At 50.0% G+C, this 15561-nt stretch overlaps 1 protein-coding gene across 3 annotated transcripts in view; it reads right to left on the reverse strand.

The window, feature by feature from the left end:
• KIAA0556 (KIAA0556 ortholog) overlaps positions 1 to 15561 on the reverse strand; it is a 180539-nt gene that overhangs the window by 68567 nt on the left and 96411 nt on the right. For all 3 annotated transcript variants that reach the window (XM_032430729.1, XM_032430728.1, XM_032430727.1), the window contains one exon: positions 14682 to 14813. In XM_032430729.1, coding sequence (XP_032286620.1) covers positions 14682 to 14813 — 132 coding nt within the window. The remainder of the gene's footprint in view (positions 1 to 14681; positions 14814 to 15561) is intronic.

Below are 15561 nucleotides of genomic sequence, written 5' to 3' on the forward strand. Positions count from 1 at the left end.
TGCAGTGTTCACGGGTAAAGGGGGAATGATGTCTGCAACTTAATCTCAAATGGTTAAAACACACACACACACACACACACACACACACACACACACAGTACAAATATAAATCAGTGGGAACAAGGGGCACCTGGCTGTCTCAGTCGGTTGAGCATGAGACTCTTGATCTTGGGGTCGTGAGTTCAAGCCCCACGTTGGGCCTGGGGCTTACTTAAAAAAAAAAAAAAATCAATCACTCACTCAATCAACTGGGACAAAATGTTAACAGCCAGTGAGTGGGGCTGGAGGGTATATGGAGGATCATTTGTACTATCCTTGCAACTTTAAATTTGAAATTGTATCTGACTAAAAAGTTGTAAACAATTAACGCTCTAACAAAGTACCTAAGAGGAATAATATATGCTATCATGGAGACAGATGGGTGCTTGGGAATATTTTACTTTATTTTGTTTTTCCACGGGTAACAAGAATTGCAAAGACTTTACATCTCAATTTAAGAAAAAAGCATTGCAATGCTGCAGTCGATTCCAGAAGTTCCAAGGAAAGGACAATTGGTTTTATAAAGTATAAAGTAACATGCAAACAGCACCCAATAAGACTGGCTGAATAAAATAAATTACGGTACACCCACCCAACAGAGGGCTATGCAGCAGAAAAAGAAAAGCATACTAAACTATCTGCAGATAAAACGAAGTGATGACTTGAATTTGCTTCCTAATCATCTGGGCAGTGGGTGGGGATGTAGATGAAACGACATTGGCCATCAATTCACGATTGCCAAGGCCAGGTAATGGACACATGGGGGTCACCATAACATCCTCTCAATTACTTATGTGTGGATTCTTTCAATATTAGGAAAAAAAAACTCCATTTAAAAATAGAACTGCTCGAAATGTTTCTATTGGAATGCTTAAAGAGGCTTTTACCTATTGACCTTCATCCCCTCGGCAAATGTTTCTGGAGTGCCACTGTGCCAGGTTCTGTCCTCGGCACCGGGGACCCAGCGGTGACGAGACAGATCGAGAACCCCACCCTTGTAAAGTAGGACAAGCAGCCGGGGGAATAATAAACAAAATAGAGTGTTAGATGTCAGAACATGTTCTGGAAGAACAGAGTGGGGCTGCAGGGTGACGCTATGCTCCGGGCACTGGCGCGGTGAGACCCGTGGGTGGTGTTCACAGAACAGCCAGGTGCTGCGGGCAGCAGGGCACACAGGTTGAGGGGGCTTGAGTATGGGGGCGGGGGGAGGGCCGGGTCACTCAGAGCTGCGGAGGTCACCGCGAGGCCGTTACTCTGAGTGGAACGGGGAGCCACTGTAGGCTCTAGAGCAGGGGAGGACTTGACCTGACTTAGGTGCTGAGTCGGGGACCGAATGAAGGGAGGTGGAGGTGAGAGCCGGGAGACTAGGTTTCCAGAAGTTTCTAGCTGCAGACAGGGCCCGTGGGGCGTCCTGACAACGTGGATGTGGCTGGGAGACAGGACGGGTTGAGCTGCGAGGGCTGTGGGTGGTACAGGTTTGGGAGCAGAGAGCAGGGGCTCAAGTTCGGACAGACTGGGTCCAAGATGTGATTCGGGCATCCCAGCGGGGCCATCGAGTCACATGTACACACTCGAGTCTTGAGTTTGGGAGAAGGTCTGCTCCGGAGATGTGAATTCAGCAGAAACAACTGGATTGTATCATGTAGCAGTAATGTCAAAGATCGCCATTGAAGCTGGCCTCTAACAAATTGGGAATTCACAGGTGGCCTCTTAGGATCTATACAACAGCATCCCTTGAATACCGAGTACTTAAGTCCATCCATCCACATTGAGTACTGGAGATTCCTTGCAGCACTTGACCCTTCCACTATGCTGTGTTAGCGTGTTGCATCTGAAGGACTGTTCTAGCAGCAACGTCCCGAATGGCACTGGGAGGAGAGGAAAGGAAACATGGCAGCTCCACCGGGTTGGCTTCCAGTATGGCCGGGCACTGGGCTGATGGGAAACCTTGGGTTTTTTATGGGAAAGCTAAACTAAAATGAGGGGATATCAGTTTCTCCCAGACACCCAGGGAGTGGCTGTGAATTTGAATGCCCCGGGCCAGGGGCCAGAGCCCAGCTCTAGCCAACACCTGCCATATAGGGCTACACTCTCAGTATTGTCATTTTTTTTTCCTAAGAAAAGCTAGAATCTGAAATCTATGTGAAATCCCCTGAATTTTATTTGTTCATGGACGTATTCTGGTTTTTAAGAAACCTTACAAAGGCTAAGAGAGCCCGAAGGGCCGGCCTCCCCCAAGGCCATGACAAGTCCAAGCCACTCTCCCAGGAGGGTCAAGGGCACCCAAAGGAACCTTGCATGCCTGTGGATGGCTGGCAAGTGGGTTATGTACTGTCTCTTGTCATTGCCCCAGTGCTGCTCCTAGGAACAGAAAGGTAAGGAGCTGCTGGAAAAGTGACCCAGGATTCTGCTCATCCCCAGTCAAGGCCACTTTATAGTCTTCCTTGTTGGCCCTTCTTATCAGGGACTTGGTCTGCTCTGCAACGGGGCAGGGGGAGGGGAGAGGGAATGAGAAGGTAAAACAAATACCCAAACATAGAGCAGAAAGGAGGATTGGAAGCAGCTCAGCTTAACAGGCTGATGAGGGCAGGGATCCTTATTGGTGTGGAAATGCAGGTGAGTAAAAGGGATGCAGAGGGCCATAATGGGCTCAGGTCCTGGGAGTGGCTGGGGGGACAGGGACAGGGAGGAGGAGTGAAAAGAAGCTAAAGGACCTGGTCTTGAGCTACACTGAAGCTGGAACAGAAAAATCCACACCCTTGCCCCAAGGGTGGCTGAAGCAGAAATGGGTTCCCAGCAAGGCAAAGGTATTAATGACACAGGCTCTCAACCTTCACTAGGCTGTGGAATGACACGCCCCCTGCCTCACAGACCTCACAGTCACGGGGCAGACAGACGCGGATCAGGCAGGTGCACATTGGATCTACCGGCAGGTGGAGACAAGCACTACGAGAAACAAAGCAGGGTAAAGGCCAGAGACGACGCAGGGAAAGGGACACTCTTTGAGACACTTGGTTAGGGAAGGTGACATCTGAGTGGAGACCTGAAGGCAGTGAGCCCTGTGAATACCCACATGGGGAGGCTGTTCCCGGCCAAGGGAACAGCAGGTGCCAAGGCCCTGAGGTGGGTGGGGCTTGGCAGATGAGGAATGGCAAGGCAGGCTGGAGTGGGCAGGAGGGTGGAGAGGTCTTGGGCTCCATTCTTGTGTGTTCTCGAGGCCACGTCGGCCCAACAGGCCTCATGCTACCACCCTGGCACCTGGCATGATGATTTCTGTCCAAGGGATGTAGGGAAAATGATTTCCACCCCAAACCTTGTCAATCTCGGGTTTTGTGAATTTCACTAACACATACTGTTTCCTCCACCATCTGCAGGAAAGAAGAGCTGAAAAATTCAAGGCCCCTTCTGATCCTATAGGTGATTCTATAAATAAGGGACTGAGGTCATGTGTTAAGCTAAACACACGTGCTCACGCTCCGACATGGGAAGGGGCACAAACCCCCGTGTTGATGGAACGCTCAGGCAGCGCCAGGACCAGCAGAACCCGCAATTCATGAGCTCCTTCTCCATTTCCCACATGGAGCATGTATAGAGTCGCTCTAAAAAGAGCTGGGTGGCGACCCCTGCCTTTTTTACCATCTTTCTGTGGGCAAGTGACCTGCCCTCTGGTGCCTCGGTGGTCTGGGGCCGGGGTGGAACAGGGCACCCGAGACAACCATCTGTCCTTGGTCGCTGCAACTCTAGGGTCACCTCTTCTGTGAAAAGGATACTGAGTAAGGCTTTTTCTTTCAGTGGGGTCCAGTTCTGTCTGTAGAAACTCTTCTGCCCCAAGCATCTTTCCCTTGGGAGGGAATGCTCCCCCCGGCAGCATGATCATTGCGAGCTGCCTGTGCCCTTTGAGTCATATTATGCTAAGAAGATGCTTTTAAAAATTAAATCACCCTTTCTCCGAGTGAAGGTCAACCCCACAGCTCCACTGCCACAGCCTTCCCCACCCGCAGCTTCCCAGAAACGTCGGCACACGGTACCTGCGTCCTCCTGAACCACATTTCTGCTGACCAGCTTGTGTTTACTGTGCATTTCCTCACGACACATGAGGCAACCACCTTTTAACTCGTTTTGGTGCTCTCATTGCTCACTTGGGCGAGCCCGTTTTGCACCAGCCTGACCACCACGTGAGGGTGGATTTATTTTCGTCATACACTTAGAGAATGGCAGATTTATTCACACAATAAATTTGTGCCACCAGCAAGAACCAAACTGCACATTTTAATTTCTCCCACACTGCTCTTTTCTGGTAGAAAACCATCCCTCTTCCGTTAACTTCACTTGCTCTTTGCCTTGCCAAAACTTGCCTTGGCTCTCTCTCCCAGAGAAACAAAGAGCATATCAACACGGGAGATTTGCCGTGGATACGACACACGTCACAGGAGAAGAGAGGAGAGGAAGATGTGGGGCTGCCGGTCGGCTCACCGGCTAGGTGACTTGTTCCCACCTGCTAGCCGGGACTCGAAAAAGCTCACATTCAGAGTCTCAGCAAAATAACCCCTTACCACATGTGTGCGGCCTCTAAGGTCACCTGGGAATCCACTGAAAGGGCAGATATTACATCTGAGAACAACACGGGTTTATGGGTTTATGGTGAAGATGGTAAGCCAGCGGCCCACAGGCCAAATCCAGCTGCAGATGTGTGTTGTGTGACTTTTACTTTTTTTTCAAATTGCAAATAGCTGGCAAGCTTTTTTTTTTTTTTTAAAGAGGAAATCCACCTGAAAATTGGAATTCCTGGGGTCTCCTGAAAAATCATACAATCTGGTATCCCCTGACTGGCATTCCCATGTGGCAATCATAGGCTGGAGCTGGGTAGCGGTGCCCCTTCAGATGGGTTATAAGCCCTCTGGGTTCCACAGCGCACCCCCACTCGCTGTGGTCGGGTGCCCATCAGCCTAGAAACTGTGCACTAATTTGTGCGGCAAAAGGCCCAGGGAAACAGCTGCCTTAGCCCTGTTTTGTCCTGAGATGCCCACACTCACCTCTAACATCCAACCGGCAGGTGGGCAGGCAGGGGGCTGCGCCCGGGACAATGGTCTACCCGAGTACTGCAGACATCCATGCATTTCACCACAGTGCAGCCTCCTCAGGCCGCACGCTCCCCATGGTGTAAGAGACCACGACAAGTGTCCGCTCATTCCTCCCCTCCCACCTCGAGGTGTGCTGCTTCTGTACCGTGATGCAAGGGGTGGAGTCTATCTCTCTAACTGGGCTTGGCCTGGTGCCTTTCTTTGGCCAACAGGTCATCGGATGAGCATGACCAAGCAGAGTCTTTAAAAAGCACTTACACATTGGGGTGTGTCCTCTCTTGCCACCCCGAGACCACCACGTACTGGCTAGTGAGACCACGTGGAACAGAGATGGTCATCCCAGCCGAGGTCTGAGGGCCAAGTGGCCTGCCAGTCATGTGAGTGACTGGCCATCTGAGACCACCCAGGCCAGCTCATGGTGGAGCCACCCAGCCCACCTGCGGATTCCTGAGCGCAAGTAAAAGGGTTGCTGTTTCAAGCCACTGCATTTTGAGGCGGCTTGTTAAGCAGCTGTAAATAGCTGATACACACGGCTCATCAAGGCCTGTGTTTTCTCGTCTCGAGAGCTTCTCTGGGTCTCTCGGTGGGCAGGTGCTGTCTGTAACTCTAATACTCATCCTTTTGCCGCTGGCTCTTCAGCCCGGGAATGCATATGATTTTCAAGGAAGGCGATCAGGGCTCCCCACGGCACCCTGACTAAATGGCTCCACTCTTCCCTCTTGCATAGGACGGTCCTTTGATCCTGTCTCTGGAGAATCTGTAGCAACATGTCCAGCCTGCTTAATTTATGAGCCGAATAACAGCTGCTTCTGACTTCGCTGTAGCAGTGTCCACCTGCACAGCACCCATGTTTTCCTTCAGGGCACTGGCCCTTCTCCACTCTTCTCAGGCTACAGAGTTTGGACAGATCTGACCCCACTCCTGGCCCAGCCTGGGGCAAGGAGAGAACTGCCTCTCCCTGACCATGGAGATTAGAGATCCGTTCAGGCGAGAGCTGGTTCTTGGGCTCTGCTGGAATTACTAGGAAAGGAGCAGTCCCTTTCCCTAGGGTTGCTAAGCCAATAAGAGAGCCTAGAGCCCCTGGGGGCCATCTGTGGGCCATGCCTGAGGCTAGAGATGTGGTTCTCAACCTGTGGTCCCTGGGCCGGCAACATCGGCATCATCGGAACTTGTTAGGTGATTAAAATACTTAGGCTCCATTCTAGATGCACTGAATTAGGAACTGGGGCTGTGGCCAAAAATCTGTGTTTTCATTTGCTTTGCAAACAATTCTGATGCACATTCCAAGTTTGAGACCTGCTGGACTAGAGAAGACTAGAGCTAAGTGATGAAGAAACTGGTGATATCATCTGGGCACCTAGATCCCACCATGCCTGAGACCAAATCTATAGTCCTGGACTTCCCGGGTCTGGGAGCAATATGTTTTCCTTTGTTGCTTCAGCCAGTTTGGACTTCTGTCACTTGCTATTAATAATGAACACTGATTAACTATGTTATAAGACTCTGGACTTTGGCAGAATGGTCTTTCTGCAGCTGGTACCTGACAGAAATGCTAAGTGCAGGCTGTCAGGGTCCTCTAATTCAATCACGCTGAGGGGTGTTACTTTATTTCTATGGTTGGCACCTTGTCTGAGAAAAGTGGTGCAGATATATCACTTCCCTAGAGCACTCTGACAACTTGGACAGTGAACTTTCTGCATTAAAGACTGATTGTTCTTTCACCCTCAAGAAGACAACAGGTCTCCGGAAGTCTTATGGAAAACTCATGGGTAGAGACTGGAGCAATACAGGACATAAGTAAGACCCCTTCATTAGAACCAGGACAGTTAAAGTGACAGAGAGGAATTACGCTCTCATGCATCATATGCACATTTCATTGACACAAATTCAATTTTATGACCTTGGCCAAAGGAAGAGGGGCAAGGGAAGAAGTAATTCTTTAAAGAGTGTAGGCAATAGGTTGTACTTTTAGTAATGTTAATACAGACCAACTCTTCCTTGGAGCACAACTAGAAAACCTGGACCAAACACTATACAAATCTGTTTGAAAAAAGAAATTTGTTTGAAGACATGGAAAGTGAACAGGGCTGTGAAGGATTTACAGGGTCAAAAGCAGGCAGGAGAAGGAAACCCAGAGAGGTGAACCCAGCACCTGGGAAGTGTTTTTTCTCAAGGAGCTGTTGACCCTGATCTGAGCTGCTGCAAAGCTGGGAGGCTGAGCAAAGCTGGTGACAGACTTGGGGCCACAGCCTGAGAGTCAGGGTGACCTGGAAAGAGCCAGGAGCGAAGAGCACAAAAAGGTTAACAATATGGGTGGTCTGAATTACTACTGTGCAAAATTAAAAATAATAGCAATCATAATAATGACGATGCTGTCCTCTAGTGAGGTTTAAGATCTAGAGAGAATTAAAAAGCATGACAATAATAGCATTTAAGTCAGTAGGGGAGTAAATGGAGTTACGGAGTTGTAAGGTCCTTCCACTGAATGGGAAGTGGTAAACTTGCTAATTTAAAGTAGACTCAAATAAGTCAAGAATGCGTGTTGCAATCTCGGGTAATGACTGAAAGAATAATAAAAGGATGTATAGCTAACAAGCTAATAGAAAGGGAAAAGAGGAACAACGGAAAGTAATCAGTTCAAAAGAGGGCAACAAAGGAGAGAAAGAGGAACATAAAACAGGCAGAACCAATAAAAAGCAAACAATACAATAGTAGATTTAAACTCAAGTATATCAGCAATTACATTAAATGTAAATGGACTAAATGTGCCCATTAAAACACGTAGATTGTTAGAGGATAAAAATAAAATCCAATTATATGCTGCTTATGAGAGACAAACCTCAACGTAAGGAAGGAGAAAGTTTGAAAGCAAAAGGACAAAAGAAGACACACCATGTAAACAGTGACCAGAAAAAAAAGCTGGTGGGCTTCAGGGCAAAGAGAGCATCACTAGACTGAACAGGAGACAATGTGGTGATAAAAGGTTCCATTCACCGGGAAGATATAAAGAGGCTCATTTGTGCATGCCTCCCAAAAGACAGCCCCCTACAAATATAAAGCATGTAAGCAGTCCAGATTTTGCCTGGAAAGGGTGAGCTGATTTGATTCCACTGTCTTCTCGGGAAGTGTCAGGTTCCTCATGCCTCTGGGGGTGTGAACATCCAGTGCCCTTAGCATAATGCCAATGTCTAAAAACACATATTTTCATTGCAGCCCAGACCCAAAACGAAGCCACCTGCTTCATCTGGTGCTTGGCCAAGAAGCTGGGATTGTTCCTGCCCTGGAGGAGAGACGATGCTCTGGGGCTTACTGAAGATGACAGGTCTGTATGGGGTGGTCTATGCAGAGCCGTATCTACACATATATGCTGCCCTTCATCATCAGGTTGAGGGATTTCCAAGGGTTTCTTTGGCCACTGCCTGCACTTTTTCTGACCTTTAGAACCTAATCCCTGTGTGAAAAGTGGCTCCACCATAGGCCCAGTACGAGGGTGGTGACAATGCCATGGTTTCCAACTTTCTTCAAATTTAGCTTATGTAGGGGCCAAGAATATTTGAGAGCAATACAAAATGTTCAAAATGAAGATTCCAGGACCTCAGACGGTGTCCTCTTGAGGGGAGCTGATGGGACAAATTGCTCTAAGAACCAAGAACCAGGGATAGCTGGCAATCTGATTTTTATCAGAGGGACCCAGTGACATGCATTTTTTAAATATGAATGCATGTTCCCCTCTGCCAGGGTGGCCAGGAAGCTCCGAGTCATTACTGAACTCCCCCATGTACCCGTTTGTCCACACCCTGGCTTCCTCCTATTTTTTCTCCTCTAGTCTTCTCTTCACTCTCATTTCCTCATGTATTTGTCAGTCTCGTACCACATGCTGCATGTAATTTGTTAGAACATGCCAGAACTTTCTGGAGAATGGCCGATTATAAATTAACTAAGCTCTACTTTGCAAAATGTTGTCCACGAAGGTATGTGTTACGGGTTGAATTGTGACCCATAAAAGAAGCTGAAGTCCTAACCCCTAGGCTCTGTCAGTGTGCGCTTACTTAGAAATAGGGTATTTGCAGATGATGGGGTTAAGATGAGGTCATTAGGGTGGGCCTTCATCTAATATGACATCTAATAGGGTGTCCTTATACAAAGGGGAAATTTGGACACACAGACAGATGTGCAGACAGGAGAGTGCCATGTGAAGGTTGGAGTCAGTTGCCATAAGTCAAGGAACTACCAGAAGCTAGGAGAGAAGCCTGGTACAAATACTTCTCTAGAGCCTTCAGAAGGAACATGACACCTTGGTCTTGGACTTCTAGCTTCCACAATTGTGAGGCAATAAATTTCTGTTGTTTGACCCAATCAGATTGTGGTACTTTGTTATAGCAGCCTTAGGAAACTAATACAGTATTCAAAACAATTTTAGTTGATACATGGCTTAACTTTTAAAATATTAAGTTATATATTTACACCAATGAGCATTAGAAAAAATATTGCAAGTGACTCAACTCTGGCTTTTAGGCATGTTTTTGGTTAGGACCGGGCTGATGTGGATATGTAATAAGCAAATAGCATTTTAGTTGGCACATGAGGGACAACGCACTCAGTGGGGTGGTTAAGAAAAGACTGCAGTCAGGTTTTCAAACTGACTTCACTGCTTTCACCACTCACTGGCTGTGTGACTTTGGGGAGATTCTTCAACCTCTCTGTGCCTTGGTTTCCTTGGTATAATGGTTGTTGCTAATAGCAGTGTCTAGTGCATGGAGTGGTTTAGATGATTAAATGCAAGATTACGTGTGTGGTATAAAACACAGCTTTTTTGGGTCAGTGCTTTGTAAGTGCAGGCTCTTCATTTTATTACCCAGACATGGAAACTCTGGTGATCGTGGCACGCACATGAAGGAGGGAAGTCCCAGTGAGCCCAGTGGGATGGCTGGGAAGGTTGCTTGATCACCACAGTCCTGCTCCCACTCTACCAGGTGCTCTGGAAGGCTTCCTGCACAGTTGCACACTACTCTGGGTTTCATTTCTTTCAATAACTCATTTTGGAGGAACTTTCTGGAAACGCTTTTTAATTTTTTCATGAAGAGTGAACACCAGCAGTATATACCAAGCAGCGGGTAGTGGAGCTGGTTTGGGTGTTGAAGAAACACCACCACCTGGGATTGCCACCTGCACTCTCCACTTGCTGTTGGGGCTCTGATAGTTGACCTGGCCTTCATCTTGTCCCCTGGCCCCTTCTCTCTCTCTCCTTCCGGCTTCTTCCGACCAAAGCGGATGGATCCAAAATTCACCAGGTTTTTCTGACATCTTATAACTTACTCTTTACCCCATAGACTATGTCTCGAATTATCTATTTACATACATGACATCTCGAACCCTATCAGCTGCTGTGACCTTGACATGCCCTTGTCGACATATCACTTCCACAGTGATTCCCTTCCTACACCTACCTTCCTCGGGCTCCATGCGGGTGACTTTCCAGGCTCTGGCTTTTGCCAACAAGTCCCAGGAACCAGTTTGGTCCTAGCTCTATCTACAGGATTTTGGCTTTTCGTGTTGGTGGATGCAGACAACTCCACCAACCGCAGGCTCTGTCTGTCTGGTTGCATGTCCAGGTCACTCCCCGCTGCAGCAGGCCACAGATCAGACCCCACTCTCCCTGCAGTGGGCTTAGCACTGAACATGACCTGTCCAGACACAGACCCCAGCTCCAGGCACCTGGATTGCTTGGGTCTCCTTCGCTAGTGGCACAGATTCAGGGCCTGCCCCAGACAAGTGACAAGCCAGGGATCCCCCGTCATTGCTAAGTCTCCTTGACTCTCCTGCCCTATCACGGTGGGCTCCCCACTGCCCAGCTTCTTGCCCCTGGCTGTTCAGGATAAGTCACAACTAGTCTCATCACCAAGCCCAACTGCTATCAGGAATCCAGCCACTGGTAAAACTCAGAGACCGAGTCACCACCTTCTGCATTCTGCAACGGGCTCTTCCCTGGTCACCCACATCCACCATGGCTCCCGACAGGCCACATTACATGTGGCAGCCAGAGGGACCTTGTTCCAATGTAAAGTAGGTCATGGCAACCTCTGCTCACCTCTGTGACCCCATCTCAGCTGCTCTCCCCTCAGCAGCTATGCTCTGGCCTCCAGCCTTCTTTCTGATTCTTGAGCCAACTGAGCAGCGCTTTCCTACCTCAGGGCCTTTGCACAGGCTTTTCCCTCTGCAAAGGGGACCTTTGACCTCACCAGGTCTGAGCTTACGTCGCCCCTCCTCAGGGAGGCCTCCTCTAAGCACACTGCCCAGCCAGTACCCCGTTGCTGTCTTGGGGGTAGGTGTCACCACCCCATCTTCGTATTTGTTATCTACCCTGCCCACTGAAATATAAACACCAAAAGACGAGGAACAGTGTGTTGCTCACTGGATCACCAGGGCCTGGACCAGGGCCGGCACATGGTAGGTGCTCCATGATAATTCTTATACATAGCCTTTGAGGTAGGTCCAGCGATTGTCTGCATGCCACAGATGAGAAGCTGAGGCCCAGAGCAGGTGAGGTCAAAGGAGACAGCAAATGACCTGTTGCCTTGCCTGGAACAGCATCCAGGACTGGACTGGGCTGGACTGGGGCATGCCCTGACTGCAGCCCCGGGCCAGGACCCTGTGGCCCAGCCTCCCCGGCTGGCCCTGCCCATGGGCCAGGCCACATCCCCAGGATGCTCACTGCCGGCCCCAACGGCTCCCCCAATCCCCCAACCCCCCACCCCAGGGCTCCCCATACTGGACTGAAAACCCATGCCGTAACACTGCCCAAGTCACCACCAGGCTTGTCAGGGCCAGCACCCCCGCCCCGGTGCCTCCAAAGCCGCCCCTGTGACCAGCCAGCCCCTGGGGGAAGCAGCCGGGCCCGGCACCCCAGAGCGTGGGCCTTGGAGCCTGGGTGTGAATCCTGGCTTCGCCGTCCTGCCTGTTAACTCTCAGCGAGTAACTTCCATGTCCTCAACCTTGGTTTCCTCATCTGTGAAATGGGAAAAGGGGGCAGCGGTATCCACAGGGATCTCCTGGAGTTTGCTGCCTGGCGCCCGCTGTTTCTGACAGCACCCGTGTCTCCTTCCCGGAAGCACCCGACTTAAGCCGGGAATAACAGCAGCTCCGAGGCTTTGCTGGAATTGGTGCGGACGGTGCCAGCTGACCCAGCCGAGCACCTGCTCTGAGCCAGGTGATCCTCTCTCCAGCCCTTTTATCCCGATAGCACCCCTCGGATGAGGGTATCGTTCTTATCCCTGCTGGGCAGATGGACGAATGAGGCCCAGAAAGGTTAAGTAACTTGCCTGGGCTCACAGAGCTAGTAGGTGCACGGGCAGGACTTACAGCAGGTGGTCAGGCTTGCTTTCTGCCAGGGCGGCTGGGCTGGGGGCTGCAAGCCCAGGGCCGCGGGTGCCCATCCCCCCACCCCTAAGAGCCCGCTTAAGAACAAAGGGCACAGAGACTGTTGGAGTGGGAGATGGGCAGAGGAAGACTGCTGATTTTAATCACTGGATCCAGCTGTGCCTAAGATCCCACCACCTCAACTTTTTAGTTACGTGGGTTAATTCGGACTCTTTCCCTTAAAGACACTTTTTAAAAATCACTTGCTACCTAGGGGCACCTGGGTGGCTCAGTCGGTTAAGCATCTGCTTTTGGCTCAGGTCATGATCCTGGGATTGAGCCCGGCATCGGGTTCCCTGCTCAGAGCGGAGCCTGCTTCTCCTGCTCCCTCCGTCCCTCCCCCTCCACTTGTGTTCTCGAACACTCTGCTCTCTCTCTCTCAAATAAATAATCTTAAAAAAAAATAAAATAAAATCACTTGCTACCTAAAATTCGCGTGTCCTTTCCTTCAGTTGGAGTTTGGGTTGTGGTAAGAATTAATCAGATTATGCCTGGGTGCTGCCCTGCCCACAGCCCGTCAGCCAAACCTCTGCCCGCAGCTCTGGCTCTGGGCTCCACTGGCACCAGGGAGGGGTATGGAAGAGCCTAGCTCCCTTGCCCTGGGGTGGGGAGCAGAGGACACACACTTTTGCTCAGCACCGGCCCCCAGAACTCCCCAGCCAGGAGGCGCTCCGCTTGCCCATGAACTTGCTTGGTGATAAAGCTCTTTGCTGCCGCTAACCAGGGACCGCCTCCCAAATAAAGGACTCGTTCTCAAATCCTTACCTCGGAGCCCGAGGTGGGGGATTCCAGAGACAACGTTTACACAGCTAGAGCTAGCGCTCGGTAAATGATGGCTGATTCTGCTACTTCTCCTTCCATCTGCCTTTGAGCCCAGGCCTCAGTCCCTCCAGCTCCCAGGAGACACGGGTGGGATGCCAGCCACAGAGGTCAGGGCCCCTGGCTCCGACGGACTGGTTTTCTAACAAGGCTGGCTGGCTGGGGCTGGATTTTTGCCCAGGACACCCCAGGCTTCCAAATTCTTGGGATAGCAGGATGCCTTGAACTCTCTGAGGTGCTTTGTTTTGGGGGGGCAAAACCCAGAAGCAAGTGGCTTCCCCAGGCACACTCTGCCCCTGGATCTGACCCAGGGCCTGAGGCTGCAAGGATTCACCGACAGCCTCCAGTGCGTGTAGTCTGCTGATCAGGACACAGCATGGAGTCTCTCCACCAGGGTCTGGGGCCTACATCGGCCACTTTCCAGCCGTGTGAGTCACCTGCTCTGGACCGCAGCTCCTCATCTGTGAAATGGGGACAATCCCTGGACCTACCTCAAAGGCTATGTATAAGGATTATCATTTACTTACAAGTGAGAGGACTAAAAGCTGACAGCGGTGGCCGGCTCACGGTAAGTAATCAACGTAACGTCTCGTTTCATTAGAAGAGCAACAGACCGACTTCACCATCAACTCTTGTACTTTTAGAATGTAGTACCATTTGCATGCAACATTATCCATATTAAGTAAATAAATTAATTTAAGAGTAAAAACAAAATGAAAAAGTAAAACCAAAACTAAAATAGGTTTTCAATTATAACCACATCTTGGTTGCAGTATGAGAAAGGCACCGTGATAGTTGATGTCATGTGTTCATTTGACTGGGCCACAGGGAGCCCAGATATTTGGTTAAACACTATTCTGGGTGTTTCCAAAAGGTGTGTTTGGATGAGATTAACATTTTCATTGGCGAATAAAGCAGATTACCATCTGGAATGTGGGTGGGCCTCATCCAATCAGTTGAAGGACTGAATAGAACAAAAAGACTGACCCTCTGTCAATAAGAGAATTCTCCAGAAGACTACCTCTGGACTTCCTCTACAACATTGGCCCTTCCAGTGTATATGGCCTTCGTACTGGAACACTGGCTCTTTCTGGGTCTCCAACCTGCTGATACATCCTGTAGATTGGAATTACACACACACACACACACACACACACACACACTTCTATTGGTTCTGTTTCTCTGGAGACCTTGACTAACAATACATTTGTGAAAGGTGAGCTTAGGCCTTGACGAAGAGGGTAACAAGCAAGGACTCCTCCATCACGGCATCCCACTGCGAGGGACCCAGCCCCAGCCCTGCTCAGGGGCCGCCAGAACTCTTACTTGAGCACGCCTTCTCCTGGTCTGGGAATACAGCAGAGGACTGGGGGTTCAAGTTCAGTTCGGGTCTGCTGGGAATGAAAACCTCAGCGTTGTCCTTCCGCTTAGCAGACAAATTCCTTTCCTTTTTATTACCTGTAGGAAAACAAGGGTTTAGATGTCAGACACGGAACGCCAGCAAATTTGGGGCATGCTGCTTAGGTATCTGTCGGTTCGTTCACTTATTCATTCAACAAATATTTGTTGAACCCCTACTCGTGCCAGGCACCATGCTAGTTTGGGATCAGAGATGTGAATAATGCAGCACATTTTGGCAAACAAATGAAATATTCTACGATATGTACAGGTTTTCAGATGTTAACATTTCTGAGCAGGGTGGAGTCTTCCATTGCTGAGGTTCTGGGTTTAATTGGCAGCGTGGTACATAAAATAATGTGCCACCAAGGACATCCTGGGGTGGAAAGAGTAGGGTAAAACACACTTGCTGCCCCTGAGGCATTCACAGCCTAGCCGAGGAAAAGATGGTGGAAGGGCTAAGAGGGGAGGGCTGGGACGGAAGAAGGTTCCAGTACCAGGGGCATGGAGGAGCATGCAGCCTGAAGGATGTAGCTGGTGGGAGTGCAGGAGACAGTGTGGAGGGCCCTTACAGGTGACCAGGATGTTACCAGAGGCACCAAGATGAGGCATTCCAGACACAGGGAACAGCATGTACGAAGGCTTGACAGCTGGAAGGTTATGTTGGCAGGTGAGCGGCTGGGACCCGAGGGGGTGACTGGAGCCAGACAGTGAAGGGCCCGCAGGCTATGCTGTCGAGTCGACATCTCCCAAAGTGGGGTGCCTGGACCACAGGTGGAACGGGAGATGACGCTAGATGCCGTGTGGG

Source organism: Phoca vitulina, unplaced genomic scaffold (genome assembly GCF_004348235.1).
Source record: "Phoca vitulina isolate PV1807 unplaced genomic scaffold, GSC_HSeal_1.0 scaffold45, whole genome shotgun sequence".
Classification (NCBI taxonomy): Eukaryota; Metazoa; Chordata; class Mammalia; order Carnivora; family Phocidae; genus Phoca; species Phoca vitulina.